The sequence below is a fragment of the Dermochelys coriacea genome, chromosome 2 (assembly GCF_009764565.3).
Source record: "Dermochelys coriacea isolate rDerCor1 chromosome 2, rDerCor1.pri.v4, whole genome shotgun sequence".
In the NCBI taxonomy this organism is placed as follows: domain Eukaryota; kingdom Metazoa; phylum Chordata; order Testudines; family Dermochelyidae; genus Dermochelys; species Dermochelys coriacea.
Window position 1 is genome coordinate 46583592 of NC_050069.1, and position 27705 is coordinate 46611296.

A 27705-nucleotide genomic window follows, 5' to 3' on the forward strand; every position below is an offset into this window, starting at 1 on the left:
GGAACCATAGCTAAGGTTTTGTCTATACTGAATCTCAAGCCTTCCTGCACCATCAGACATCAGAACACAGACAAGACTCCACCATCTCTGCCTATCCTGGGCTGCTCTTTGCATGACCTCTTTTGTTAAATCCCATAAGTTTTCCCTGTCTAAATAACGTTCAATGGAGGTAATCTCTCAATCATCCCTTTTGCATGTTCTCCAGCCACCCAATGGCATGCCTCCCATAGCAGATGGTCTGGATTCGTTCTTAACACATCCCTGATATTTCCATCTTCTCTTCTAGATAACTTTTGGACATAAAGTTAGTTATTTATAGGAAAACAACAGTATGGAACTGTGTTGTGACTGGTTATGGAACAACTGTGATGGAACTGATTTCTTCCAAAATTGTTGTGCTTCCAGTGCAAATAGAGCCTAAACTATGAGGGACAAAGTGTTTTCAAATAACTTTTCAAATAGTGTTATGAAGTTATTACTGTTCACATGGTTCTGTAATTTGGGATAGGACAGTATTTTCATCTAATTTTTCTATATTTAATGTTTTTTAAAAAGTGTAAGATCTGTAGGAAAAAAATTCTTCCATTTATTGAGGTATTGTAACTGAGTTGCTAGGACCATATACTGGGAGTCAAAATAACCTTTATTTTTATTCCTATTGTTGGTATAGATTTGTGTGTGACCTTAGACGAGTCACTTAACTTCTCTAAGCCTCAAATTCCACTGTAAAAATGAGTGTTGGTCACCCTTCGGTTTCAGTTGGGTAAAAAGATGTTCTGTATTTTCTCCCCTAAAAGTTGCATAAGGTTATAGCTTTATCTCTTCTCCCTGCTTCTTATTTTATTGGGCAGGGAGAAAAAAAAACAAACCCCCACAGCTATGGAAAGTAAAGGCAGAAGACTTAGGGTTGTTTCAGTGTCAAGTTTGCAAAATCAAACACTGAAGTCAGGAAACATTAAAAGTGAGGATTTCTGCCACAGTGTGAATGTAGAATGTGAGTACGTAGTATCTTCTATTCCTGCCATTTTGTTAACAACAACTTTCACCTAATTATAGTCGTTAATGGGTATCTTGAAATGTATAGGATCTACAATGCGGTCAAGCTAATGTAAGAAAAAAAATTAACTCTCTTTTTAGGGGTTTCCTGACTCCTGAGTACTTGATTTTGTAAGTTTAACATTACATTGTCTAGTTTTTCACATTTATATAGGGTGTTTTTGTTTTGTTTGTTTTAAATAAAGTGCAGAAGTGTCTCTTTTTCATCTGAAAGAAACCGGCATATTATTACTACTTTCACAGTCAGAAAAAGCGTGATCTAGCACAGTGGTCTCCAACCTTTTTATGCCCAAGATCGCTTTTTGCATTATTAAGAGCAACCCAGAATCTGCCCTACCCCTTCGCTCTCCCCCATCCTCAATCGCTTTAGCCAGGCTGGGGCATGGGGTTGGGATTCAGGAGGCGGGGTACGGGCTCTGGGCTGGAGCCGAGGGGTTCGCAGTGTGGGAGGGGGCTCCGGGCTGAGCCTGGGGCAGGTGTTGGGGTACAGGAGGGGGTGAAGGGTGAAAGCTCTGGGAGGGAGTTTGGGTGCAGTAGGGGGCTCCAGGCTGGAGCAGAGCATTAGGGTGCAGGAGGGGGTATGGAGTGCTGCTTGGGGGGGGGGGTCAGGGCTGGGGCGGGGGTTGGGGTGCAGGAGGGGATATGGGGTGCTGGCTCTGGGAGGGGGTCAGGGCTGGGGCAGAGGTTTGGGGTGCAGGAGGGGATGTGGGGAACTGGCTCCAAGAGGTGGCTCAGGGCTGGGGATTGCTGTGCGGCCTCCTGCTGGGCGGCACTTATCTCTGGCATCTCCTGGTTGGTGGCGCAGTGAGGCTAACGCAGTATGCTTGCCTGCCCCAACCCCATGCCACTCCTGGAAGGGGCCAAAGCACCTCTGCAGTCCCTGAGGGGTCGGTCAGTGGGTGGCATGTTGCTCCGCCCACTGCCCCTCGTTGCAGGCACCACCCGTACAGCTCCCATTGGTCATAGTTCCCTATTCCTGGCCAATGGGAGCTGCAGGGGCGGTGCTTGCAGCGAGGGGCAGCACTCCGAGACCCCTGCCCCCCCACGATGCTGCACTGGCTGCTTCCAGGAATGGCTTGGGGCAGGGGCAGGCTGGGAACCTGCCTTAGCAGCAGCCCTGCTACATCACCAGAGATTGTGATTGACTGACTGGGAAAGTCTCTAGGATCGACCGGTTGATCGCGATCGACTGGTTGATGATCACTGGCCTAGCATTTAAGGTACTAACCTGAGACTTGGGAGACCCAGGTTCAATTTCCTGCTGTCCCACAGATTTTGTTTTTGACCGTAGGCCATGTCTTTGTTTTTCGTTTGTTTTAATCAAACCAACTCTAGATTTTTCCTTGAGGTATAGTGTTAACCTTGTCTTTTACTTTTGTTTTTAGCACAATTTTATTTTTTCAAAAATTCTTTAGGTGGGGCTTCCAGATGAAACATTCTTTCAAGAACAGCTAGTGTGTCGAGCAGTTCTGTTTGACTGTGAAAGAACCATTAACTGATGGTTTGCTAGTGGTCAGATGTGTAACTTCAGCCCCTGGCACCTTGAGATAAGGCTAAAATTGCTTGTATCACAAGGCAGTGTATTAGCTGGAGGAAGCTTTTTCTTGTACTCAGAACATTTGGAAATTTCTTGTAGATAAATACAAGTGCAGTAAAGCAGCTTAAACCAATCCATTTGAAAGATTCCCAAGAAGACTGTTTAAAGAATTCTAGTCACATGTTACACATGTGAGGCCTTGCTGGGGTTTTAATTAACTTCAGCCGGGAAGTTGCTGGTTTGTCCTGTGAAAGTCTATTAACTGTTTAGCTTTTCTTTGTCTTGTTGTACATTTCTTTTGGATATTGCTATACCTATATAAATTCCCAAAGGAAGCCTCATTTTTCAGCTTCAGCCTTGAGTCACTTGAAATATGAGAAAATCAATTCTAAAGTTTTACTCTTGTTCCTTTAGCAGGAAGCACTACCGGGTTTAGGAGGTGCTTAATTGAGAGTGGTATCATATATGCAAATCATCCCTAGTTAGGAGGGACAGTCGATATATTTTAGTAAAATATTTACAATTCTCCTTCGCTGGCCCTCCAAGTTGTTTTCTGTATTTGCTGTCTTTTGAAGGAATTAAAAAATGTGCCCCTATTTTTCTTACTGGATGTTCCTATTTATAGCTTTCAGTGTTGACAAAGATACTCTATTAGATATCTACCTGGTGAACTTTTATCTCCCAACATTAACTTTTAGTTCAGCTTTAGTGTGCAGCGTAGTAAGACTTGTGTGGAACCAAGCTGGAATGTGGCAGAAGGATACAGGCATTGCTCCCTCTTGGCTCTCCCATGGCTGCTAGCTGCCGAAAGGATGCCATGTCTCTCTCTCCCATACCGCAACACCAGCAATATATATCTATGTACATACATTGTATGCCTATAATATGAGGTATATGTTGTCAGCCATGCTCTGCATCTTTTTTAGGGAGCTGTAGTTGCAATTGTGAGATAGGTACCACAATGTGCAGGCACAAAAATGGTTGGCAGAAGAATTGTGTGTGTGCTTTGCACTGATTTACCGAAACCAAACTGCTTAGTGTGGTCAGTGTTACATATCATGGAAGGGTGCTGAGGTCCTCCTGTACTAAAGCATGTCCAAGTGTTTTCTTTGGAGTGTGTGGCCTCCATGACAACTGTGGGAAGTGCCAGATAGTCTCTGTCTCAGTTCTTATCAGTAGGCATACTCATGTTTTTGACCTGCATGATGGGACTGAAACTATAGGATGTTAAGAAATAACCTGTTGTCACAGATTATCTCCTCGCTGAAATCAGGGCCTTTCCTTGCTTCTGTGAGGGTAGTAGATCATAGAATCATAGAATCATAGAATATCAGGGTTGGAAGGGACCCCAGAAGGTCATCTAGTCCAACCCCCTGCTCAAAGCAGGACCAAGTCCCAGTTAAATCATCCTAGCCAGGGCTTTGTCAAGCCTGACCTTAAAAACCTCTAAGGAAGGAGATTCTACCACCTCCCTAGGTAACGCATTCCAGTGTTTCACCACCCTCTTAGTGAAAAAGTTTTTCCTAATATCCAATCTAAACCTCCCCCATTGCAACTTGAGACCATTACTCCTCGTTCTGTCATCTGCTACCATTGAGAACAGTCTAGAGCCATCCTCTTTGAAACCCCCTTTCAGGTAGTTGAAAGCAGCTATCAAATCCCCCCTCATTCTTCTCTTCTGCAGACTAAACAATCCCAGCTCCCTCAGCCTCTCCTCATAAGTCATGTGCTCTAGACCCCTAATCATTTTTGTTGCCCTTCGCTGTACTCTTTCCAATTTATCCACATCCTTCTTGTAGTGTGGGGCCCAAAACTGGACACAGTACTCCAGATGAGGCCTCACCAGTGTCGAATAGAGGGGAACGATCACGTCCCTCGATCTGCTCACTATGCCCCTACTTATACATCCCAAAATGCCATTGGCCTTCTTGGCAACAAGGGCACACTGCTGACTCATATCCAGCTTCTCGTCCACTGTCACCCCTAGGTCCTTTTCCGCAGAACTGCTGCCGAGCCATTCGGTCCCTAGTCTGTAGCGGTGCATTGGATTCTTCCATCCTAAGTGCAGGACCCTGCACTTATCCTTATTGAACCTCATTAGATTTCTTTTGGCCCAATCTTCCAATTTGTCTAGGTCCTTCTGTATCCTATCCCTCCCCTCCAGCGTATCTACCACTCCTCCCAGTTTAGTATCATCCGCAAATTTGCTGAGAGTGCAATCCACACCATCCTCCAGATCATTTATGAAGATATTGAACAAAACGGGCCCCAGGACCGACCCCTGGGGCACTCCACTTGACACCGGCTGCCAACTAGACATGGAGCCATTGATCACTACCCGTTGAGCCCGACAATCTAGCCAGCTTTCTACCCACCTTATAGTGCATTCATCCAGCCCATACTTCCTTAACTTGCTGACAAGAATGCTGTGGGAGACCGTGTCAAAAGCTTTGCTAAAGTCAAGAAACAATACATCCACTGCTTTCCCTTCATCCACAGAACCAGTAATCTCATCATAAAAGGCGATTAGATTAGTCAGGCATGACCTTCCCTTGGTGAATCCATGCTGACTGTTCCTGATCACTTTCCTCTCCTCTAAGTGCTTCAGGATTGATTCTTTGAGGACCTGCTCCATGATTTTTCCAGGGACTGAGGTGAGGCTGACCGGCCTGTAGTTCCCAGGATCCTCCTTCTTCCCTTTTTTAAAGATGGGCACTACATTAGCCTTTTTCCAGTCATCCGGGACTTCCCCCGTTCGCCACGAGTTTTCAAAGATAATGGCCAAGGGCTCTGCAATCACAGCCGCCAATTCCCTCAGCACTCTCGGATGCAATTCGTCCGGCCCCATGGACTTGTGCACGTCCAGCTTTTCTAAATAGTCCCTAACCACCTCTATCTCTACAGAGGGCTGGCCATCTCTTCCCCATTTTGTGTTGCCCAGCACAGCAGTCTGGGAGCTGACCTTGTTAGTGAAAACAGAGGCAAAAAAAGCATTGAGTACATTAGCTTTTTCCACATCCTCTGTCACTAGCTTGCCTCCCTCATTCAGTAAGGGGCCCACACTTTCCTTGGCTTTCTTCTTGTTGCCAACATACCTGAAGAAACCCTTCTTGTTACTCTTGACATCTCTTGCTAGCTGCAGCTCCAGGTGCGATTTGGCCCTCCTGATATCTTTCCTACATGCCCGAGCAATATTTTTATACTCTTCCCTGGTCATATGTCCAACCTTCCACTTCTTGTAAGCTTCTTTTTTATGTTTAAGATCCGCTAGGATTTCACCATTAAGCCAAGCTGGTCGCCTGCCATATTTACTATTCTTTCGACTCATCGGGATGGTTTGTCCCTGTAACCTCAACAGGGATTCCTTGAAATACAGCCAGCTCTCCTGGACTCCCTTCCCTTTCATGTTAGTCCCCCAGGGGATCCTGGCCATCTGTTCCCTGAGGGAGTCAAAGTCTGCTTTCCTGAAGTCCAGGGTCCGTATCCTGCTGCTTACCTTTCTTCCCTGCGTCAGGATCCTGAACTCAACCAACTCATGGTCACTGCCTCCCAGATTCCCATCCACTTTTGCTTCCCCCACTAATTCTACCCGGTTTGTGAGCAGCAGGTCAAGAAAAGCGCTCCCCCTAGTTGGCTCCCCTAGCACTTGCACCAGGAAATTGTCCCCTACGCTTTCCAAAAACTTCCTGGATTGTCTATGCACCGCTGTATTGCTCTCCCAGCAGATATCAGGAAAATTAAAGTCACCCATGAGAATCAGGGCATGCGATCTAGTAGCTTCCGTGAGTTGCCGGAAGAAAGCCTCATCCACCTCATCCCCCTGGTCCGGTGGTCTATAGCAGACTCCCACCATGACATCACTCTTGTTGCACACACTTCTAAACTTAATCCAGAGACACTCAGGTTTTTCCACAGATCTGGTATGGAGTGTTGAATCTGGAATTCTGTGCTTAGAGACTGAGAGAACCAATAAAATACCAGAATGTTTTGGGGATATTGCTTCACAATCACTGGGATATCTTTGTGGCCTAGTATAAATTTATAAGGGGCAGGGATGTGGGGTGGTGTTTGTTTTTTACAATCAGTAACACCAGGACATCTGAAATACTGCTCCCTCTTCCATCATTCTCAGAAGTCACCGTGATACACAATGTCCAGTAACAGTGGTGGAAGGTTTAACTGAAGTCTGATCAGTTGCATCACAGACAACTCTTAGCTGTTTCTGGGGTGATCAAGGTGAAGAGACTTTTTGTTTCCTCCTTAGCCATAGCATCTGTGAAATCCCAACTCTCAGGAGTGTATCAAGTTATTGATGGTTTCTCCTGTCAGAATTTAGTTAAACTGTGTGTTTCCACACAAGGGAATGGTCAATCTTTTTCAAAGATAAGATTGATTAGATTCAGCTGAGCTGGCTGGTTCATGAGAAGTGTAGGAATAGATTTGCAAAGATGTGGTATTTGCTGGTTTATTCTCCCAGTTTGGCTTACTGAGTGTAGATGTTTTTGGGGAAATGTTACCTTTTGAGATTGATTCTGGTCCTTCATATCTGCCTGAGGACAAAGGGGAGATTTGAGTCCCATTATTAATGTTGCTTCCTTTTGAGGAGGACAGATATCCAGCTCATTTATACAAGTACTGGCTAAGTCTGTTGTGCAAGAAACCTTTTTTATAACATAAGAATGGCTACACTGGATCAGACCAATGGTCCATCTAGCTCAGAATCCTATCTTTTGACAGTGACCAATGCCAGATGCTACAAAGGGAATGAACAGAACAGGACAATCATCAAGTGATCCATCCCCTGTTGTCCAGTGCTGGCGTCTGGCAATCAGAGGTTTAGGGACACCCAGAGCATGGGGTTGCACCCCTGGCCATCCTGGCTAATAGTCTTTGATGGACCTTTCCTCTATGACTATATCTAATTCTTTTTTGCACCCTGTTATAGTCTTGGCCTTCACAATATCCTCTGGCAAAGAGTTCCACAGGTTGACTGCACTGTGTGAAGAAATACTTCCTTTTGTTTGTTTTAAATCTGCTGCCTATTCATTTCATTTGGTGACCGCTAGTTCTTGTGTTATGAGAAGGAGTAAATAACACTTTTTATTTACTTTCTCCACACAGTCATGATTTTATAGACCTCTATCATATTCTTCCCCCCCCCCCCTTAGTTGTGTCTTTTCCAAGTTGAAAAGTCCCAGGTTTTTAATCTCTCCTCATATGGAAGCTGTTTCATACTCCTACTTATTTTTGTTGCCCTTCTCTGTACCTTTTCCATTTCTAATATATTTTTTGAAATGGGGCAACCGGAACTGCATGTAGTATTTAAGGTATGAGCATAACATGTATTTATATAGTTGGCATCATGATATTTTTTATTTTATTATCTATCCCTTTCCTAATGGTTCCTAACATTCAGTTAGCTTTTTTGACTGCAGCTGTACATTTGAGTGGATGTTTTCAGAGAATGATCCATAATGACTCCAAGATCTCTCTTGAGTGGTAAAAGCTAATTTAGAGCCCATCATTTTGTATGCATAGTTGGGATTAGGTTTTCCAGTATACATAACTTTTCATTTATCAGCATTTAATTTCATTTGCCATTTTGTTGCCCAGTCACCCAGTTTTGTGAGATCCCTTTGTAACTCTCCACAGTCTGCTTTGGATTTAACTATCTTGTTATTTTGTATCATTTGCAAACTTTGCCATCTCACTGTTTACCCCCTTTTCCATATTATTTATGAATATGTTGAACAGCACAGGTCTTTCCTTGAGAAGACCTTCCCTCGTATTCCATGACTGCTTAGTTTGCTTAAGAGCCTTTGGTGAAGGAGCCTTTCCTGGTCAAAGGCTTTCTGAAAGTCCAAATCCATTGGATCAACCTTGTACAAATGTTTGTTTGACCCCCCTCAGAGAATTCTGATAGATTGGTGAGGCATGATTTCCCTTTACAAAAGCTGTTTTGACTTTTCTCCAACAAATCGTGTTCATTTGTGTGTCTGATAATTTTGTTCTTTACTATAGATTTTGTCCATTAACAGCTGCCCATTTACCATCCTCTCTCCAGCATCTCTTTTTAATAAGAAAACATCATCAGGAAAGTGGTAGTGTCAGCTACAGTTTATTCTTGTAGTCCACATATTACAGTGATCCCTACTGGTCTTGTTTCAGGCTGAGGTACATTCCAGGACCAGTATTATTACTGGTGTTTCATGTCCCTCTGGTAATGGACAAGGGTAATAGCTGTATATTGACGTTAGTAGATCTCTCGGCAGTTCCTGATTTTTAACCAGAAAGTATTGTTGGCTGTTTCCAGGATTGAGTGAGGATGGATAGAGGGGTTCTGTACTTGGGTTTAGTTTGGGGGTTTTATTTGGTTGGTTCAAGTTCACCCTTATTGCTTAAAACATGGCTGCTAAGATGGGAGCAATAAAATGCTACTGCATGACACTGGATAACCTTTTAATTTTTTGTCCAGATGCCTAGCTGCCATTGTGCTAACTATAAATCACTTTAAACTAAATATAAAGTGTGTAAAGTTTGAACAAATGACTCTTCTTGTTACTAATCAGAATTGGTCTGTGTCTGGGCTAAGGGAATCTCAGAAGTAAAATTTCAAATTTTAGCAGCCCCAAGCTGATACCTTTTAGGGTCATGTGTATGGTCTCTAAGTTACTCATAGGTAATAATAGCAGACTCCAAAGGTTATTTTGGATAATATACCAGAAATTTTGGGTGCTATCCAAACTTTTAAGGTCTTCATCCTGCACTGATGCAAAGAGGTTTTCTACCTTAAATAAAACTGTAGCACTGTCTTGCTTGTGTATGGTGGCTGACGGTTTTGCTTGATTGTTGTGTGCCTCTCACCTCAGGGCTTGCCATACTGGAATAGAACAGCCAGGCCAGCAGAGGAACTGTGAGATCTGTTGAGTCTATAACCAGAATAATTTCAAAAGAGTGTGTGTGTTTATGGGGGGAGAGTGTGGTGGTGGTGAATAGCATTAAATATGGGATGTTGTGGGAACAGAATAATATTTTAAAATATTCAGACAAAAGATTCCATTTTAGGCAAGGTTTACTTTTGGCATTAGTTCTCCCATCCCTATTACTACTGCCATCTCCCAAAATAAAACTAACCAAGGCATCCAGGGGCAGAGAGCTGAGTGAGTTAGACAGCTCTTTAGCAACAGGCTGCTTAATCTAATCTTGCCTAGCTTCTTCCCCAGCCTGTAATATTGTGTATTAAAGGTGGATTGCTGAAGTAGGGTTTTAGTCAAACTTGTTTAGTTTGGCAGGTCTGAAGATAAGGTTCCTGTCCCCAGAGTTTTCAATCCAGATGACGACTAATAGCCCAAGGATTTGTTTGCTTTGCTTGTTGACAATGATTTGTACAGTTAATTTAATTTTCAGATGCATCACAAGAACGTAGGAAAGAAAAATGATTTGTCACATGCTCTTGGCAAAGTTATCGAGTTGAAACTGATCGAAATGTATGTGTAAAGGATTTTGGTATTTAGAATCATCATGATCCTCTTAAATATGCAAATATTATATTTTCATGTTTCATGACTGGTAGAAAAACTGTTTTATGCTTTTAGGAAGAATTCAAGCAGAGTTATTCTGTCAGTGGAAAAAGTCTGAACAAGTTATTCCAGGAAATTGTTTATGTAGGTAATCACAATGTGAAATGTAGGAGTTTGTTAGAGTTTAGAGACTCTCCTCTCTGTGAAGATAGAAACTGATTTTTAGTTTTGCCATTTCTGGGTTGTCTTTTATTAACAGATTGAAAAGAATCTATTATATTGTAGCCTCACAAGTCACACTAAAGTCTTTTTAAACATAAGGTTTTTTTTATGCACTCAAAAAGAGACACTTATCTTGGTGTACCTCAAAACTGAATAAAGACCTTATTTTCCCTTCTAAATTTAGGTGACATAATTTTAAACTCTTAATTTACCAGGCTTCTGCTGGGCTAATTAATGTAACATTGAGGGTAGAAAGTGTTGTCATAAGAATGGCCATACAGGGTCAGACCAAAGGTCCATTTAGCCCAGTATCCTGTCTTCTGCAAATGGCCAGTGCCAGGTGCCCCAGAGGAAATGAACAGAACAGGTAATCATCAAGTGATCCATTCTCTTTCGCTCATTCCCAGCTTCTGGCAAACAGAGGCTAGGGACACCATCCCTGCCCATCCTAGGTAATAGCCATTGATGGACCTATCCTCCATGAACTTATCTAGTTCTTTTTCTTTTCTTTTCTTTTCTTTTTTTCTATTTCTGTCCAGTGGTTAGAGTTAGGGTCTTGAAGTTGGGACTGCTGAGCTTTACTCCTACTTCTGCCTTTGACTCACTGTGTAACTTTGCACAAGATACTTAACCACCATCTGAGGCAGAGAAATTATTTTGCTTTGTAGTCTTAAATAGTACCATAGGTATGCCTGGTATGTTAGACAAGTCAAAGTGCCAGTTCCTACCCTGAGGAGCTTCCAATCCTAATTTAAATTTAACACAGCATGGTTGGACAATTTAAAAAAAAAAAAAAAAAGGCCAGGGAAGGGAGTATGGGGGAGTGAAGTCTAGGACAGAGAAATATCCTGAGATTCTTATTGTTACTTACACATTTTCTGTCAGTTCTGCTTATTTGGTTAGTGTTCCCAAATATTAAAATTTGGGGGATGGTATCAAAAATAAGATCTGAAATGCTGTTTACCACAAATAGGTATGTCTTGTCTTTGAGAGGTGGTACATGAGGATTTATACAATTGTTTTCAAAGTATTTCAAGATCTTCTGATTTAAAAAGTGTGGTGGAAGTGCTAAGTGTTGTTACAACGTCAGTGCTACACTTGGTGGCAATATTCAATCCAAGTTCTAGATATATAACCTACATTCAACAGCAAAATTAATCGTAGGACTGGAAAGGACCTCGAGAGGTCGTCTTGTCCAGTCCACTGGACTCAAGGCAGGACTAAGTATTATCTGGATCATCCCTGACAGGTGTTTGTCTAACCTGCTCTTAAAAACCTCCAATGACAGAGATTTCACAACTGCCTTAGGCAATTTATTCCACGGTTTAACTACTCTGACAGGAATTTTTTCCTAATGCCCAAGCTAAACTTACCTTGCTGCAATTTAAGCCTATTGTTTCTTGTCCTATCCTCAGAGGTTAACAAGAACAATTTTTCTCCCTCTTCTTTGTAACAACCTTTATGTACTTGAAAATTATCATGCCCCCCCCCCTCGGTCTTCTCTTCTTAAGCAAACCCAGTTTTTTCAGTCTCCCCTTATAGGTCATGGTTTGGGGTTTTTTTGACATTTATTCTTTTTTTTTTTTTTTTTTGCATCAGTGTTATACTGTTGACTCATGTTTAGCTTGTGATTCATTGTGACCCCCAGATTCCTTTCCACAGAACTCCTTCCTAGGAAGTCATTTCTGATTTTGTATGTGTGCAACTGATTGTTCCTTCCTAAGTGCTTTGCATTTGTCCTTATATTTAATCTTATTTATTTCAGACCATTTCTCCAGTTTGTCCAGGTCATTTTGAATTTTACTCCTACGCTCCAAAGCACTTGCAACTCCTCTCAGCCTGGTGTCATTCACAAACTTAAGTGTATTCTCTATGCCATTATCTAAATCATTGCTGAAGATATTGAACAGAACTGGACCCAGGGCCGATCCCTTCAGGGTCCCACTTGATATGCCCATTCTCTTACCACAGTGGGCACTGATAGTTCCCGGTGGAAGCTGAGCCTGAAAAATAAAGTCCGATTCTGTAATCTGATCCATACAGGGGGATACCTGTACCTGTAGAGCCACACTGTTAACGTCTTAATAGAAAGTAAATGATAAAATCCTCCACCCTCCTTCCCAAATCCACTGTCACCTTATCAGGAAAATCGTGGAGCCCATATTAGTGCTCCTGCAATTTTAATTTTAATTGTCCAATAAATTGTTCAGTTAAAGCAAAATAGCCTTTTTCCCATCATGGATGTTACAGTGGGTTCAACTGTGTTGTCAAAATTTGGTGCTTCTCTCCAACAATTGGCTCTTAGTGAGCGTGCTCAGTGAAGACAGAATTATAGAATATCAGGGTTGGAAGGAACCTCAGGAGGTAATCTAGTCCAACCCCCTGCTCAAAGCAAGACCAATCCCTAATTAAATCATCCCAGCCAGGGCTTCGTCAAGCCTGACCTTAAAAACCTCAAAGGAAGGAGATTCCATCACCTCCCTATGTAACACATTCCAGTGCTTCACCACTCTCCTGGTGAAAAAGAAAAGGAGTACTTGTGGCACCTTAGAGACTAACAAATTTAATTCATGAAGTTGACAGATTTCCACTCTATACGGCTAAATTCAGTGCCTTGCATAATGACACGGCTGCTACTCTGAAACCTGTCATTGTGCCTTGCATAATGACAGGTTTCAGAGTAGCAGCTGTGTCATTATGCAAGGCACAGAATTTAGTCATATAGAGTGGAAATCTGTCAACTTCATGAATTAAATTTGTTAGTCTGTATTCGCAAAAAGAAAAGGAGTACTTGTGGCACCTTAGAGACTAACACGGCTGCTATTCTGAAACTAGTGAAAAAGTTTTTCCTAATATCCAACCTAAACCTCCCCCACTTCAACTTGAGATCATTACTCCTCGTTCTGTCATCTGCTACCACTGAGAACAGTCTAGATCCATTCTCTTTGGAACCCCCTTTCAGGTAGTTGAAAGCAGCTATCAAATCCCCTCTCATTCTTCTCTTCTGCAGACTAAACAATCCCAGTTCCCTCAGCCTCTCCTCAAAAGTAATGTGTTCCAGTCCCCTAATTATTTTTTTGTTGCTCTCTGTTGGATGCTTTCCAATTTTTCCACATCCTTCTTGTAGTGTGGGGCCCAAAACTGGACACAGTACTCCAGATGAGGCCTCACCAATGTCAAAGAGAGGGGAATGATCACGTTCCTCGATCTGCTGGCAATGCCCCTACTTATACAGCCCAAAATGCCGTTAGCCTTCTTGGCAACAAGGCACACTGTTGACTCGTATCCAGCTTCTCGTCCACTGTAACCCTTGGGTCTTTTTCTGCAGAACTGCTGCTTAGCCATTCGGTCCCTAGTCTGTACCAGTGCAAGAGATTCTTCCGTCCTAAGTGCAGGACTCTGCACTTGTTGAATCAGGTTTCTTTTGGCACAATCCTCTTATTTGTCTATGTCCCTCTATATCCTATCCCTACCCTCCAGTGTATCTACCACTCCTCCCAGTTTAGTGTCATCTGCAAACTTTCTGAGGGTGCAGTCCATGCCATCCTCCAGATCGTTAATGAAGATATTGAACAAAACCGGCCCCAGGACTGACCCTTGGGGCACTCCGCTTGATACCGACTGCCAACTAGACATGGAACCACTGATCTCTACCTGTTGAGCCCAACGATCTAGCCAGCTTTCTATCCACCTTATAATCCATTCATCCAGCCCATACTTACCCTTCTCACAAAGCTGAAAACAGTTATGAACCAAGTCAGCTGGGAGGGAAAATTTAGTCACAAAAATGTGAATGATAATTGGGAATCATTTCAGAACACCTTACTAGATGCCCCAAAAGCAGCAATCCCACGCTGAGGGAGAAGGCTGTCTTAGAGGGGAAGTAAAGGCATGTATGCGCGCAGGCGCGAGCACACACACATAGGGAAGAAAGGGGAAGTTCATAGTAAAGAATATAAACCAGAAGTTAAGAATTGTAGAAAATTGACAAAGGAACAAAAGGAAGAATCTATTACCATCAGAGCTAAGGACAATAAGAAATTTTTCAAATATGTTAGGAAGAAAAAGAATTCTGACAATGGTATTGGTTCATCAGTAGATGGAAGTGGAGAATGATCAATAATGATTCCTAAAAGGCAGAAGTGTTCAGTAAATATTTCTGTTCTGTATTTGGGGAGAAAAACAGATGAGTCTTGTTATATGATAACATTCTTTCTTTTCTGCTATTATCTCAGGAGGATGTTAAACAGAAGCTACTAAAGTCACACTTTTAAATCAGCAAGTCCAGATAACTTTCGCCCATAAGTTTTAAATATGCTGGCTGAGGAGCTTGTTGGACCGTTAATGTTGATTTATTTATTTTATTTTATTTTTAAATAAGCCTTCGAGCACTGCTGAAGTTCCAGAAGACTGCAAGAAAACTAATGTGCCAATTTTTAAAAAGGGTAAATGGGGTGACTGGGTAATTATAGGCATGTCAGCCTATCATCGATTCCAGGCAAGATAATGGAGCAGCTGATATGGGACTAGATTAATAATGAACTAAAGGAGGATAATGTAATTAATTCAAATCACCATGGGTTTATGGAAAATAGATCCTATCAAAGTAACTTTATCTTTTTTTTTTTTTTTTTTGGTGGGGGGGGTGAAATTGCAAGTTTGGTTGATAAAGGTAATGTACTTCTATTTCTGTAAGATGTTTGACTTGGTACCACACAACATTTTGATTAAAAATCTAAAGTGATATAACATTAACATGGTATACATTAAATGGTTTAAAATTTTTGTCTGGATCTAATCTAATAAACATTTCATGTACAGTTCCTCTGTCGGAAGTGCACTCCCACGAAGACGCTGCTGTGCATACATTACCATTGGAATGATATGCATCTTCATTGGAGTTGGATTAACTGTGAGTAATGCACTTAATATTAATTTTCAGTGGGTCTCCTCCCTTTTCCAGCATTTAAGTAGAGTCTCTTCAATTTCTACCTCAGCCTGTCACCATCCTACTAATCACGTACTTACGCTCTGGCATGCATCTTTAAAAGGCTGGTGGGCTCTTTTAAGGTGGTGATTAGAGCTGGCTGGGACACTCTGTTTAAGTTCCATGAGAAACTTTGAGGTTTTGGAAAAAAAATTATTCCTGATTTGGGATGAAAAGCCGAAACCTCAACATTTTTTGCAGAACTGAAATTTCACAATGCTTAGTTTCGGAAACTCTGAAGCATTCCCTCAACGGGAACATTTTAGTGTTTCTGAAACAAGAAATGCTCCTTGGCCTCCTGCCAGGTGAGGAGCTTGGAAGCCCGAGCTCCCCAGCAGCCTGCCATATAGGCAGGAAATTAGGCTTCTTAGGTCTGGTTTCCATCAGCCATTTCATTGAAATTGACCCATTCCAATAGAATGTTTCAATTTCACAATTCAGCATTTTCCAATAGAACATTTGTGACCAGCTCTAGTTGTGATATTGATCTAGCTTCTAGAGACTGCCTAGAAGCCATGTAGGCTAAACCTTCCTGTCCCTGAGGGACGGGAGTAAAATATATATAGTCTCTAGAAAACTTTTGATAGAGTACTATGCACAACACCACCTTTAAGGCCACTGAGTAAGTGTGACAAACCAGCGTACAGTCCAGACTAATGAGCAGTTACGTCGCTCCTGCCCTGCAGCCTTGGGTGCCTTACAATGCCTTGCTGAAGTAGCTCTCACCTGAGTCGCTCACAAACATGCAGCCACATCCTGAGTGTCTGTATGTTCCTCCAGCCTGCCAGCCACGTTTGGGTTACACTCTAGTTCTAATCAGTGGTGGCTATGCTGCAGGGTGACCCCATCACATCCCCAGTCTTAGATTTTCTCCAAGAAACATATGTCCTATACTGCCCAGCCTTCTCCTGGACAGTACAAATTATATTACGTCAGTTATTCCTTTAAGAGATGAATATGCACACAACTTGTTATCCCAAATATTTATCCAGATACTTCAATTTGAGCACACTGGATTAGATAAACAATAAAGTTTAGTAACTACAAAGAGAGATTTTAAGTGAATACAAGTAACGAGGCATAAAAGTTGGAAAGGAAAATCAAGATAAAATGTTTACTAATACCTAACTTAACAAACTAGATCAGATTCAAGCAAAATTTCTCACCACATACTTTCAGCAGCCTTACTGACCAAACCCCTAAAGATCAGGTTTTGTCCCCCAGAATACTTTGTTGCTTCAGGTGCAGTGAATATAATGGTCAGGGAAAAGGGTGCCTTAGGACATTTGTCCCTTCTTTTTATTGTTTCGGTCCTTCTCTTGAAAAACATTTCCAGCTGGACACTAGGAGACAGAGTCTATGGAGAAGGATGTTCCCTGCTGGATTTTTATCACTCTTTTGAGCTTTCTTTTTGTTTTCCCTTCCTGCGTGATTTGTTTCCCTTCCTGCGTGATGACTCTGTTTACTGCTTAAGTACTAATTAAGCAGAGCACACCTTTCTTTGTTTAGATCAGACTTGTTTGCCACCCTCTATTTGGGTAGGGATGTGGGGGTTTGAATCATGTGTTAATAAAACTATACAGGAAAATCTTAACTTTACATACAGTGTTGCCACACATCAGGACCATACTGACCAGCAAATTACAAGTTTTCAAAGGGTACCTTACAAGATGTGCCTTCTACAAAAATTATTTCAATAGTGTTTAGGGTATGAACACAGGGTGTATACATTCTGTCACAGTAAGATAGAAGATATAATTTGCAAAAGGTGCCTATGTAACTGGAGAGGTAAATAGTTAAGCAACACAATGACTGACAAATACAATGCAGACAAGCACAAAGTAATGCTTATTGTAAGAAAATAATTTTAGCTACTTGAAAGAAATTGATGGATTCTGTTTTAACTGTAACAATTCATAAAAATCAGTGAACACATCTGGTCAGAAAGGGACATAGTTTAATGTTGCATATATTAATATACCATTATATATATTGATGGTACTCTTACCTTGTCTTCTGTTTCTTTCTTAAAATGGATATAGGAGAGATGAGAAGAGCAGCAAAAATTACTAGAGACATGGAAAGATTTGCACATGCAGAGAGATTTAGAACATCAGATGTGTTTACAGGTAGATGTGTAAAAGGGCCAGATAGAGAGATGTAAAATAACAAAAAGTGTGGAGAAGGTAATCTTGATGTTCTTTCTTAGCCTGTCCAATAAAAGTAGACCAGTGTATCATGCAGTGAAATTAAAAGGCAACAGCCCAAATTCTTGGGCTGTTACCACTCAAGAAAGAGATCTTGGAGTCAAACAAACAGAATATTGGGAATCATTAAGAAAGGAATAGATAATAAGATGGAAAATATCATATTGGCTCTGTATAAATCCATGGTATGCCCACACCATGAAAACTCTGTTCATATCTGGTCGCTCCATCTCAAAAAAGATGTATTGGAATTAGAAAAGTGCAACAAAAACGATTAGGGGTATGGAACGGCTTCCATACGAGGAGAAATTAATAAGACTGGAACTTCTCAGCTTTGAAAAGAGCCAACTAAAGGGGGATATGATTGAGGTCTATAAAATCTATAAGGAAGTGTTATTTACTTCTCCTCATAACACAAGAACTAGGGGTCACCAAATGAAATTAATAGGTAGCAGGTTTAAAACAAACAAAAGTATTTCTTCACACAACACGCAGTCAACCTGTGGAACTCTTTTCCAGAGGATGTGGTGAAGGCCAAGACTATAACAGGGTTCAAAAGCTGACCCCTGATATAACTTACACCAGCTGTTCACAACATCGGGGGCTGTTTAGGTAGCCAGGGATCAGCCCAATGCACCAGCAGCTTAGCAATGCCCTCTGTGATATCATTCTTTGACAGGTGATATCGCTGCCGCCTTCATAGGCAGGTGGAATCCTCCACTAGCCAACTAAACTGGCTTTACAGCTGTTTTGTGCTGGCAGATAGGTGCAAAGCAGCCACAGTGTGACCACAATTCTGGCCCAGCCAGTGTAAAACTAGTAAAAGGAAATGCAAGCACTCTTCTCCAGTGCATCACTGACCCGTGGAGCTCATTGTTACAGGAATTGAGATCAAGAGTTTAGTAGGATTCAGAAAGGAAGTTTATAGATCAATAAGAACATCTACATTTACGTTACATAACTTAACAAAGTATAAGGAATAGAAATCCGGGAATAAGCCAACAACTAACCAAAAATTCTCCCATTGACAGTTCATTTAATAGCAGTTCATGGTGGAAGCTATATACCTTTCTCTGAGACATCTGGTATTGGTCACTGTTAGAGACAGAAAAGGAGTACTTGTGGCACCTTAGAGACTAACAAATTTATTAGAGCATAAGCTTTCGTGAGCTACAGCTCACTTCATCGGATGCATTAGAGACAGGAATACCTTAGAAGAATTACTGGAGTGATGTGGAATGGCAATTGCTACGTAATACCAATAAATATAATAAATGTTAACGATAATTAGTAGTGATGCTACTGCATATTAGTAGTCATGCTAGGCCCTCTTTAGTTAGTTGAAACCATCTTTCCATTATTTTATCATAAGAACATAAAAACGGCCATACTGGGTCAGACCAAAGGTCTGTCTAGCTCAGTATCCTGTCTTATGACAGTGGCCAATACCAGATGCTTCCAAGGGAATGAACAAAACAGGTAATCATCATGTGATCCATGCACTATCGCCCATTCCCAGATTCTGGCAAACAGAGGCTAGGGGCACCATCCTTGCTCATCCTGGCTAATAGCCATTGATGGACTCTCCTCTATGAATATATCGAATTCTTTTTTGAACTCTTATAGTCTTGGCCTTCACAACATCCTCTAGCAAAGAATTCCACAGGTTGACTGCATTGTGTGAAGAAATACTTGTTTTAAATCTGCTGCCTATTGATTTCATTTGGTGACACCTAGTCCTGGTGTTATAAGGATTAAATAACACTTTCTTATTTACTTTCTCCACACCAGTCATGATTTTACAGACCTCAATCATATCCCCCCTTAGTTGTCTCTTTTCCAAGCTGAAAAGTCCCAGTTTTATTAATCTCTCCTCATACGAAAGCTGTTCCATACTCCTAACCCTTTTTGTTGCTCTTTTCTGAACCTTTTCCAATTCCAACATATCTTTTTTGAGATGGGGTAACCACATCTGTAGGTAGTATTCAAGATGTGGGCGTACCATGGATTTATATAGAGTTAATATGATATTTTCTGTTTTATCTGTTCCTTTCTTAATGATTCCCAACATTGTTAGCTTTTTTGATTGTCGCTGCATATTGAGTGGATGTTTTCAGAGAACTATCCACAATGACTCCAAGATCTTTCTTGAGTGGTAACGGCTAATTTAAACCCCATCTTTTTATATGTATAGTTGGTATTATGTTTTCCAATGTGCATTACTTTGCATTTATCAACATTGAATTTCATCTGCCATTTTGTTGCCCAGTTACCCAGTTTTGTGAGATCCCTTTGTAACTCTTTGCAGTCTGTTTGGACTTAACTATCTTGAGTAGTTGTGTATCATCTGCAAATTTTGTTACCTCACTGTTTTTACTCCTTTCTCCAGATCATTTATAAATAAGTTGAATAGGACTGGGCCCAGTACAGACTCCTGGGGGACACCACTATTTTTACCTCTTCCCATTCTGAAAACTGACCATTTATTCCTACCCTTTGTTTCCTATCTTTTAACTAGTTACCAATCCATTAGAGGACCTTCCCTCTTATTGCATGACAGCTTACTTTGCTTAAGAGCCTTTGGTGAGGGACCTTGTGAAAGGCTTTCTGAAAATCAAAGTACAGTGTGTCCACTGGATCACCCTTGTCCACATGCTTGTTGACCTCCTCAAAGAATTCTAGTAGATTGGTGAGGCATGATTTTTCTTTATAAAAAAACATGTTGACTCTTCACCAACAAATCATGTTCATCTATGTGTCTGATAATTATGTTCTTTACTATAGTTTCAACCAATTTTCCCGGTACTGAAGTTAGGCTTACAAGCCTATAATTGCCAGGGTCACCTCTGAAGCCTTTTTTAAAAATTGGTTCCACATAAACCATCTTCCTATCTTGTATAGAAGCCGATTTAAATGATCGATTACATGCCACATTTAGCAGTTCTGCAATTTCACATTTGAGTTCCTTCAGAACTCTTGGGTGAATACCATCTGGTCCTGGTGACATATTACTGTTTCATTTATTAATTTGTTCCAAAACCTCGTCAAACGACACCTCAATCTGGGACACATCCTCAGATTTGTCCCCTAAAAAGAATGGCTAAGGTTTGTGAATCTCCCTCACATTCTCAGCTGTGAAGACCAATGCAAATAATTCATTTAACTTCTCTGCAATGGCCTTCTCATCCCTGAATGCTCCTTTAGCATCTCAGTCATCCAGCCAGATTTTGATTCTTTCTCTTACTTCAACAAACTTACATTTTATCATTTATAATCCTGTGATTCTCAGACTGTAATTATTTTAGGTATCTAGATGCAAGTCAGAGAAGGAAATATAGAAAAGTGTTTTTCCACTTCTTGTGAAGTTCCCAAATTTTTCCTATGGTGGCTTGACCTAGCAAACTTTGTTTTGATTCTGTGGCCTTACTGATGAATTGTGCTTTTAGTTATTTAGAAGTCAATAGTTAGTTGGTGTTAACTAATAGTTATTCCAAGTCCTATGAGCTAGGTTAACTCTTGAGTTATTCCATAACTAGGTCTGTTGTAGCACAGAACCTGGCCATATCTCTCCGCATTGGCTAGCACATTGACATTCATTTTATTGTCCGATGTTCATTCCTTCTTATGGTCGCCTTATCCAAGTTTCTAAATTGGATGTTTATGCTTCCTACTTCCTTCAAGTTCAGAAGCAGCACAGGTGATCTGCCATCTTTTTGGATCCTGTCTTCTGGATTTTGAGTCTGCAAAGGCTTCTCCAAACAATCATTCTTGTATTTCCTGTGCAGCAGTGTCCTGCCGGACTCTGCAGACAGCTCAGTAGTCTCACTCTGCTAGTCGTATTGACTCCTGCCACTGAGAAAGGCAGGCAGCAGAAGGGCTGGTGCAGTTTCAGTGGGGACTAGCAGCACAATATAGTTCCATCCTGTCCTCCCTGTGGTGGAAAGGGAGGGGAAGAATTCTGGGTCCAGGGATGGATTTTTTTTTTTTTAGTCTAGAGTTGCCTAGGGTGTATTCTTACCCTGAGAGTGTCCTGTCAGAGAGGGCTCACAAGGGAGGATGTGGTGCTGAACTGTAGAGAGGTTAAGTAGGAAGAGGAACGATTTTCATCTTAAGGGCATTGGGCTTCTGAGAAGTAGGAGGGTTCAAGAGAGTTAGGGGAGATTGAGTCTGGAGGGAGATGGGAAGTTTGAGAGCAGGGGAAAATGGGACTGGCTGGTATGTGGATGGGAAGGATGGAAGGGTAACAGCTAGATGTTGGGAGAGTTAGTAGTATGAGACAAAATGTGGTCACAGAAAGATACTGTCTCCTCCCATACTACTGTCTTCTATAAAGCTTCTAGGTTTTCATCCTGATATGGGGATGGTGCTTTTTTGTTCCCATTTCCTTACCAAATTCCCTTTCCTCTCACTCTGATGCTTTTCTGTGACACCCCAATTGCAGTGTTCCAGTTTTCTCCTTGAAAATCTGACCCACCTGCTGGGATGAAGGCATATAGAATCCTAGAATATCAGGGTTGGAAGGGACCCCAGAAGGTCATCTAGTCCAACCCCAAAATATAGATTGATAGTGTAACCCCACCACTTACTGTGGGTGCCAACCACCATTACTTTTCAGTCAGTAAATCTCCCATTAAGTACTGGCCCAAACCTTGGCTCGTCAAAGTGAAACATTCCTTTTGTAAACCAGACCGGAAATCATAATCCAGACTCCCCTTTCCATCTGAGAGCCAGGGCCATAAAAGGTTTCTCTCTATCTGCCATTTCTGCCCCCATATGGGGAGGATTTCTTCTGTTCTCTCCCATTTACAAGGCATCCTCTCAGGAATGAGAGTTCTGTTTCTAGTGTCCTGTAGCCATGTATCAAAGTCCTGCAGTTTCTCTCCCCTTCCTGTATACTTACCTATGCCTACCCTAACAACCTTAAACCTGTACCTCAATCCACACTACTGGGAAAAAACGTTATCCTCTCCCCGGGCACCTGTTTATCCTTCAATCTCAAGAGCTGAATACAATCACCTGGCACGCTACAGTTCATACTGTCACCAATGAAATGGGAAAGCTGCTCCCATGGTTTGCCAATAGAGGTTGGTGCTGCTATGTGGTATCACTGTAAATATCGTCCAGTCTTCTAGGGGTGAATGCAGCCCGTTTCCTCTAAGGCTGAGGAGAGCCCCTTAGCAATCAAACTCCTGCATTTCTATTACATGGTGGGGAAGAGAGGTTTGGGGGTGGGGTTGGGATCATAAAGGGTCTATATCCGTGTCCCCAGACTGCAGAACAGTAATGGAACCTGTAGTCACTACTGCAGCCTTAGAATGACAGTAACCCCACAGCTACATACTGCGGTGCAAGGAGCTCCCTGCACAGGAGCGTTGAATTTTTGTCTTTATGAGCTTACTGACACCATTCACTTGCACAGTATAACTGCCCTGATTCTGTGACGGCCTTTTGCACCCTCAGATGAGTAGTGGAAGGCTGGCCTATAGTGGAGGGAGTGAAAGTAAGAAACTGTATGGCGTTTAAAGGCAATTTCTTTGAGTTTTGGTACGATTTTTAAATATTGGCATTGTTGACCTAAAATAAAACTCCATGGGACTAAAAAAAAAAACGTACTGTGACCCTTGACAGTGCCTATTCAGTTTTTTTCCCCCTCTCAAATTGCTCAGACTATTGTGTTGCTGACATTTGTTTTTCTTTTTTTTAGGTTGGTACGCAAGATTTTGCCAGGCGTTTCCATGCAACATATGTTTCTTGGGCTATTGCTTATCTCTTAGGCTTGATCTGCCTTATTCGAGCCTGTTACTGGGGAGCCATAAAAGTTAGTTATCCAGAGCACAGTTTTGCATAGGCTTATAATGGTAGATTATAGCAGGTGAAAAAGTCTAGTGATTCTGGATGCTACATGTTGGACACTTTTTTAAGTCTTTTCCTTTAAGGATTCCATTCTGTTACAAGTAGTTTTAAGACGGGATCTTTTAAGAACAAATGTTCATTGCACTACATTATATGCAAATCGTTTGTTTTGCTGCTAGATTCCCAAGCTCTGAATACTAAAGCTTTGTTTACATGTTCATGCACCTGTCTTAAAGTTGTTATTGAATTTAATTCCAACAAACAGTATTAAATTTTACGTTTCCTTTTTATTATGTTAAGATCAGTCTGTGCCATTGTTTGGGTGGTCAGTAAGTACTCAGAAGCAACAGGTGTTTATAAGTGTTTCTACAATAGCTTCACATTTGTACTTACGTTTTCATTAAAACTGTATTAAAGTGGCTTGCTTTAAAATCTAAGCAATAAGCAATTTGCTTGAACTGCTTACTGTAACTTTACCTAAGATCATAGTGACCTTATTCAGGAAGTGAAATTTATGAGTGTACTTTTGAAGAGTGACACTGTTGCTAGAGAGACAACATTTGTAAACACTGTATGCTTTCGGATTTTCAGGTAGAGGAAATGCAATATTTTGGTAATCCAGTTAGAAACAGAAATGTCAGTTTATCCATTGTTGGAATTCAACTTGGATAATTTTTTTTTTCCGTCAAGCATCCTGGGACTTATTAATGTTTCTTTTTTTACAGGCAAATCCTAAAAGCCATGTTTGGATTTATGGAACTTTGCTCTGGTTATTTGTGTGAGTTCCTTTACAAGGTAGAAGGGAAGTGTTTCATATGACTTGTTTTATAATACTTAGGTGTCATTTAGCTGAACATAGGGTGATGATGGGTTACCTCTTACTTTCATCTGATCATCGTAAACTTTTCCGTTTGGGAGAATTTTGCGCTGGTCACTGCAAAAGGAGGTACTGTTGCAATATGAAAATGAGTAAACTGTTACTCTGATCATTCCATCAAAATATAGCTTGTCAATTTGACATTGGCAATTCATTCAAGAGAATGCGGAAACTGAAACCAGTTCAATTTTCTAATGATGTATTCACAAAGGATTAAGGGACCAGCTCTTGTACTGCCCATCTTTACAGTTTTAAACTAATTTTTTTGCTAAATTCAGAAAGAATGTCCTGAGCTCTTTAGAAGACAGTAGTCTGTAGATAATGGGGTTGGGGTAAATTAATGTGGATGTTCCAGGGATACGTATATTATTTTAAATTATCTATGTTCCTGTTAGGACAAAGTGACATTCAGATGAGGATTTGGAGCACAATAAATGTATTCTTCAAATTGTAAATGACATGTCTTTGTATGATGATAAATGTACAAAAGCAGTAGCTCAGGATTACAATGTACCTTTTAAAATAAACTAATAAAGATTATTATTCAAAGTTAATACCCTTTCCTTCTATGTAAAGGATACATATGTGCCTAATTAGAAGAGTCTGACCAAATGGCATGGGAGCAGTGCAGATGTCTTTTACGGGAAGTGTGTGGTCACTCCCTTACCTGAGAGTGCCAATCTAAAGAACAGGATCAGGCCTCTAAAAGAATTGGTACAAGCAAGCTAGTAAACCTTTCTTGTGAAAGGGAGTGTCTATCTGTTGTGGGGCCAGGTAGAAGATAAGTCCACTTACTTCTAATAGATAACTTACAATGCCATTAGGCATTTGAGACAACTGTCAAAACCTCCTGGGACTTCCTATGACAGGTCCCATCCCAGCTCACAAAACATTATTAAGTTAATAAATAATAATCTATTGGCCCCTGTGTGGATACACTGATATGATCAAAATAAATGTTGTTTGGTACTTGTGATATTTGGAATTCCTCATTAACTTTTAAAAATATCTTACAATCAGGTTAAGTTTTTTCTTTTTGAAAACTTCATAATACAACACTAGTAGTCAGCTCTCTAGCAGTCTGGCTGGTTTTCCAATATTTGTTTTGGTGTTTTTAGGGATAACTTGTATTCCCTTTGAGATCAGTGGGAGTTGAGCCAGTAGAAGCTGGATAAGGCCTCAATGTAACATATTTATATAAAAATAAATAAGACTATTGGTTTGCTTTATTCACAATTAGCACACTTGCCTTAAAAAATTCTGTTTCTGTATCTATTCGCTTCAACGTTCCTGGGAAATCCTGCCCTAAATTTACATATAGTCTAGTAGGAGAACTTTTTCAGGGTGTGCTTTTTTTTTTTTTAACATCTTTCATTCTTTTTTCCTGTGCTCCCTGATGTGCATCTGATGTAGCCTATTATGCATAGCAATAAAGGACCTTTACAATTCACAGGAAAATGCTCTTTCTAAATAGAACATGTGTTTTGCCCATGCATGAAAAATGTGACACTTCCCCCTGCAGAAATGGACAGAAATGTTGGTCTGAATGGGGCATCTAATAATTTCCAACTTTCAGCTTTTTAAACATTTTTACAGTGATTGAAAACTCTAACGTGTTTAATTGTGATATTTGTCCAAATTCCTTTTTTTTTTTGGTGTTTTTTCCCCTCCATATTGTCCTGGATTCGTCTTTATTTAAAACAAAAAGAGCATTTCTGGAAACCTGGGCACGAGATTGTTGGAAAGTATCTGTGTTGCCACAAGATCAGAGATCACATTGGCTTTCCATTTGCTTTCTTTTTATGTAAGGCAATCGCTTAGCAATCAGTCTGTGAAACTTACACTCTCTGGTTCATAAAGGATGGATATTACCCCTAAGGAAACAGGCACAGGTTCTACCTGGTACAGGACGTGGCTACTTGTCTTCTCCATAGGTTTGGCTGCCATGAGCACCTCCGGCCTGTGTTAGCTTCTAATGCCATTTTAAGCAGTTGGTCCTAATATTCAAAGCAATTAACCCATCAAGTCCCAGATATATTAAAAACTGAATCTGTTAATTACTATGACAGCTTTGTTGGGCCAATACAGAGCACAAAGGCCAGGATGAAGTGTGGGAGATAAAGCATTGTCAGTTGAGGCGATCCAGCAATGGAACAAATTTCCAGAGGAGATAAGGTCTGGAGTCTGACCGCCTTTAGGAAATGTTGTGAAACTGTCTCCTTTGAGAAGGCCTTTCTACCATAAGAATGATACAACACTGGCACCCACTTCTACCCTATGACCCTACTGAAAAAAGTAAATGAATAAAATCTAAAAAAAACCCTACCCCGAATAGAGGTTTTACCCTCAGAAGTCAAAAGTGCCGGAGTCTCCATGGAGTCTGCTAGGGATGTTTTTATTGTTGTTGATGTTATATGGAAGGTGTTCAAATATTACAATAATGAGTAGCTTTATAAAACCTGTAAGCAGGTAGGTAAAAACCCTAAGACTAGAGAGAGGCTGAGAGAAAGTTTCCAGTTTCCTCTCATTCTCTGTCTGCTCATTGCTTTTAAACATAGGTACTTACTATAATGTGAGGGCAAAGTAAACTGATTCTATATACTCATTATTTGTAAGAATTATGTTTACTTCAACTCATTCTTAGCTATGAAAGTCCCAGGTTTTGGGACGCTTGTTTCACTGTTCTCCGTTGCTGTGTATAATTTGTTTGGCTCAGTTTCACCAGTTCTTTGTTGTTTTAAACACTACAGTTGTGTCCACTTATTTTCCTATATGAGGGAAAAAACATTTAAGAGTCCTTAGGCATAATTTGGGCTCACAATGTCAGAAAGTGAGGTTTTCCTTTCAAAAATATAAATATATTGTTAGCAATAGCTATACCTATGCCAAAGGAATTAATATTTTAAATCTGATTAAATCTGGTAATCTGATTACTATATGCAAAAATATAATGGGGAAAACGAATGTATGACTTTACAGCTTTTGAGTGTTGGACACTGTCACTAGATTAAAAATTCTCTCCCTTTTAATACTGCTGATATGCGTCTTGATTTTTTATCTTTTCTCTGAGCAGAGGCATTTTACAATTTTTATTATAGTTATTTAGCCCTAAGAATGATAGGAGTTGCTATTCCTGTAAAGTTTCACTCACAGGGTAGGACACTTTTAGTAGGTACAAGAAACTGGTATTGGTCAGCACTGACTGGATAACAAATCATTCAGTATTGCCTCATCTTTTTCTGCATTCACGTTATTAGCAAGAAATATGCACGCCTGTGTCTCAAAGTCCCTTCACAGTTGGTGGTGAGACAAATATTTGGTGACAACTCTAATCAGTATAATTTGTCGTCTTTGGAGATGGAGTTGCAATCACTGGTTATTTCCTTCCAGCTGAGATGGCTGGGAATCTGCATGTACAAAGAGTTCCTTGGATCTGTATGCATGCC

The 27705-nt window shown here is 40.8% G+C and overlaps 1 protein-coding gene across 4 annotated transcripts in view; it reads left to right on the top strand.

Annotated features, from left to right (window-relative positions):
- PIP4P2 (phosphatidylinositol-4,5-bisphosphate 4-phosphatase 2) overlaps nucleotides 1-24813 on the top strand; it is a 60912-nt gene extending 36099 nt beyond the window's left edge. For 2 of the 4 annotated variants that reach the window (XM_038393350.2, XM_038393349.2), the window contains exons 6-8: nucleotides 15157-15247; nucleotides 23234-23347; nucleotides 24108-24813. In XM_038393350.2, coding sequence (XP_038249278.1) covers nucleotides 15157-15247; nucleotides 23234-23347; nucleotides 24108-24164 — 262 coding nt within the window. In that variant the 3' untranslated portion in view covers nucleotides 24165-24813. Of the gene's footprint in view, nucleotides 1-15156; nucleotides 15248-23233 lie in introns of all 4 variants that reach the window. The other 2 variants (XM_038393351.2, XM_038393352.2) reach the window with 1 other exon arrangement.
- The last annotated feature ends 2892 nt before the right edge of the window (nucleotides 24814-27705 follow it).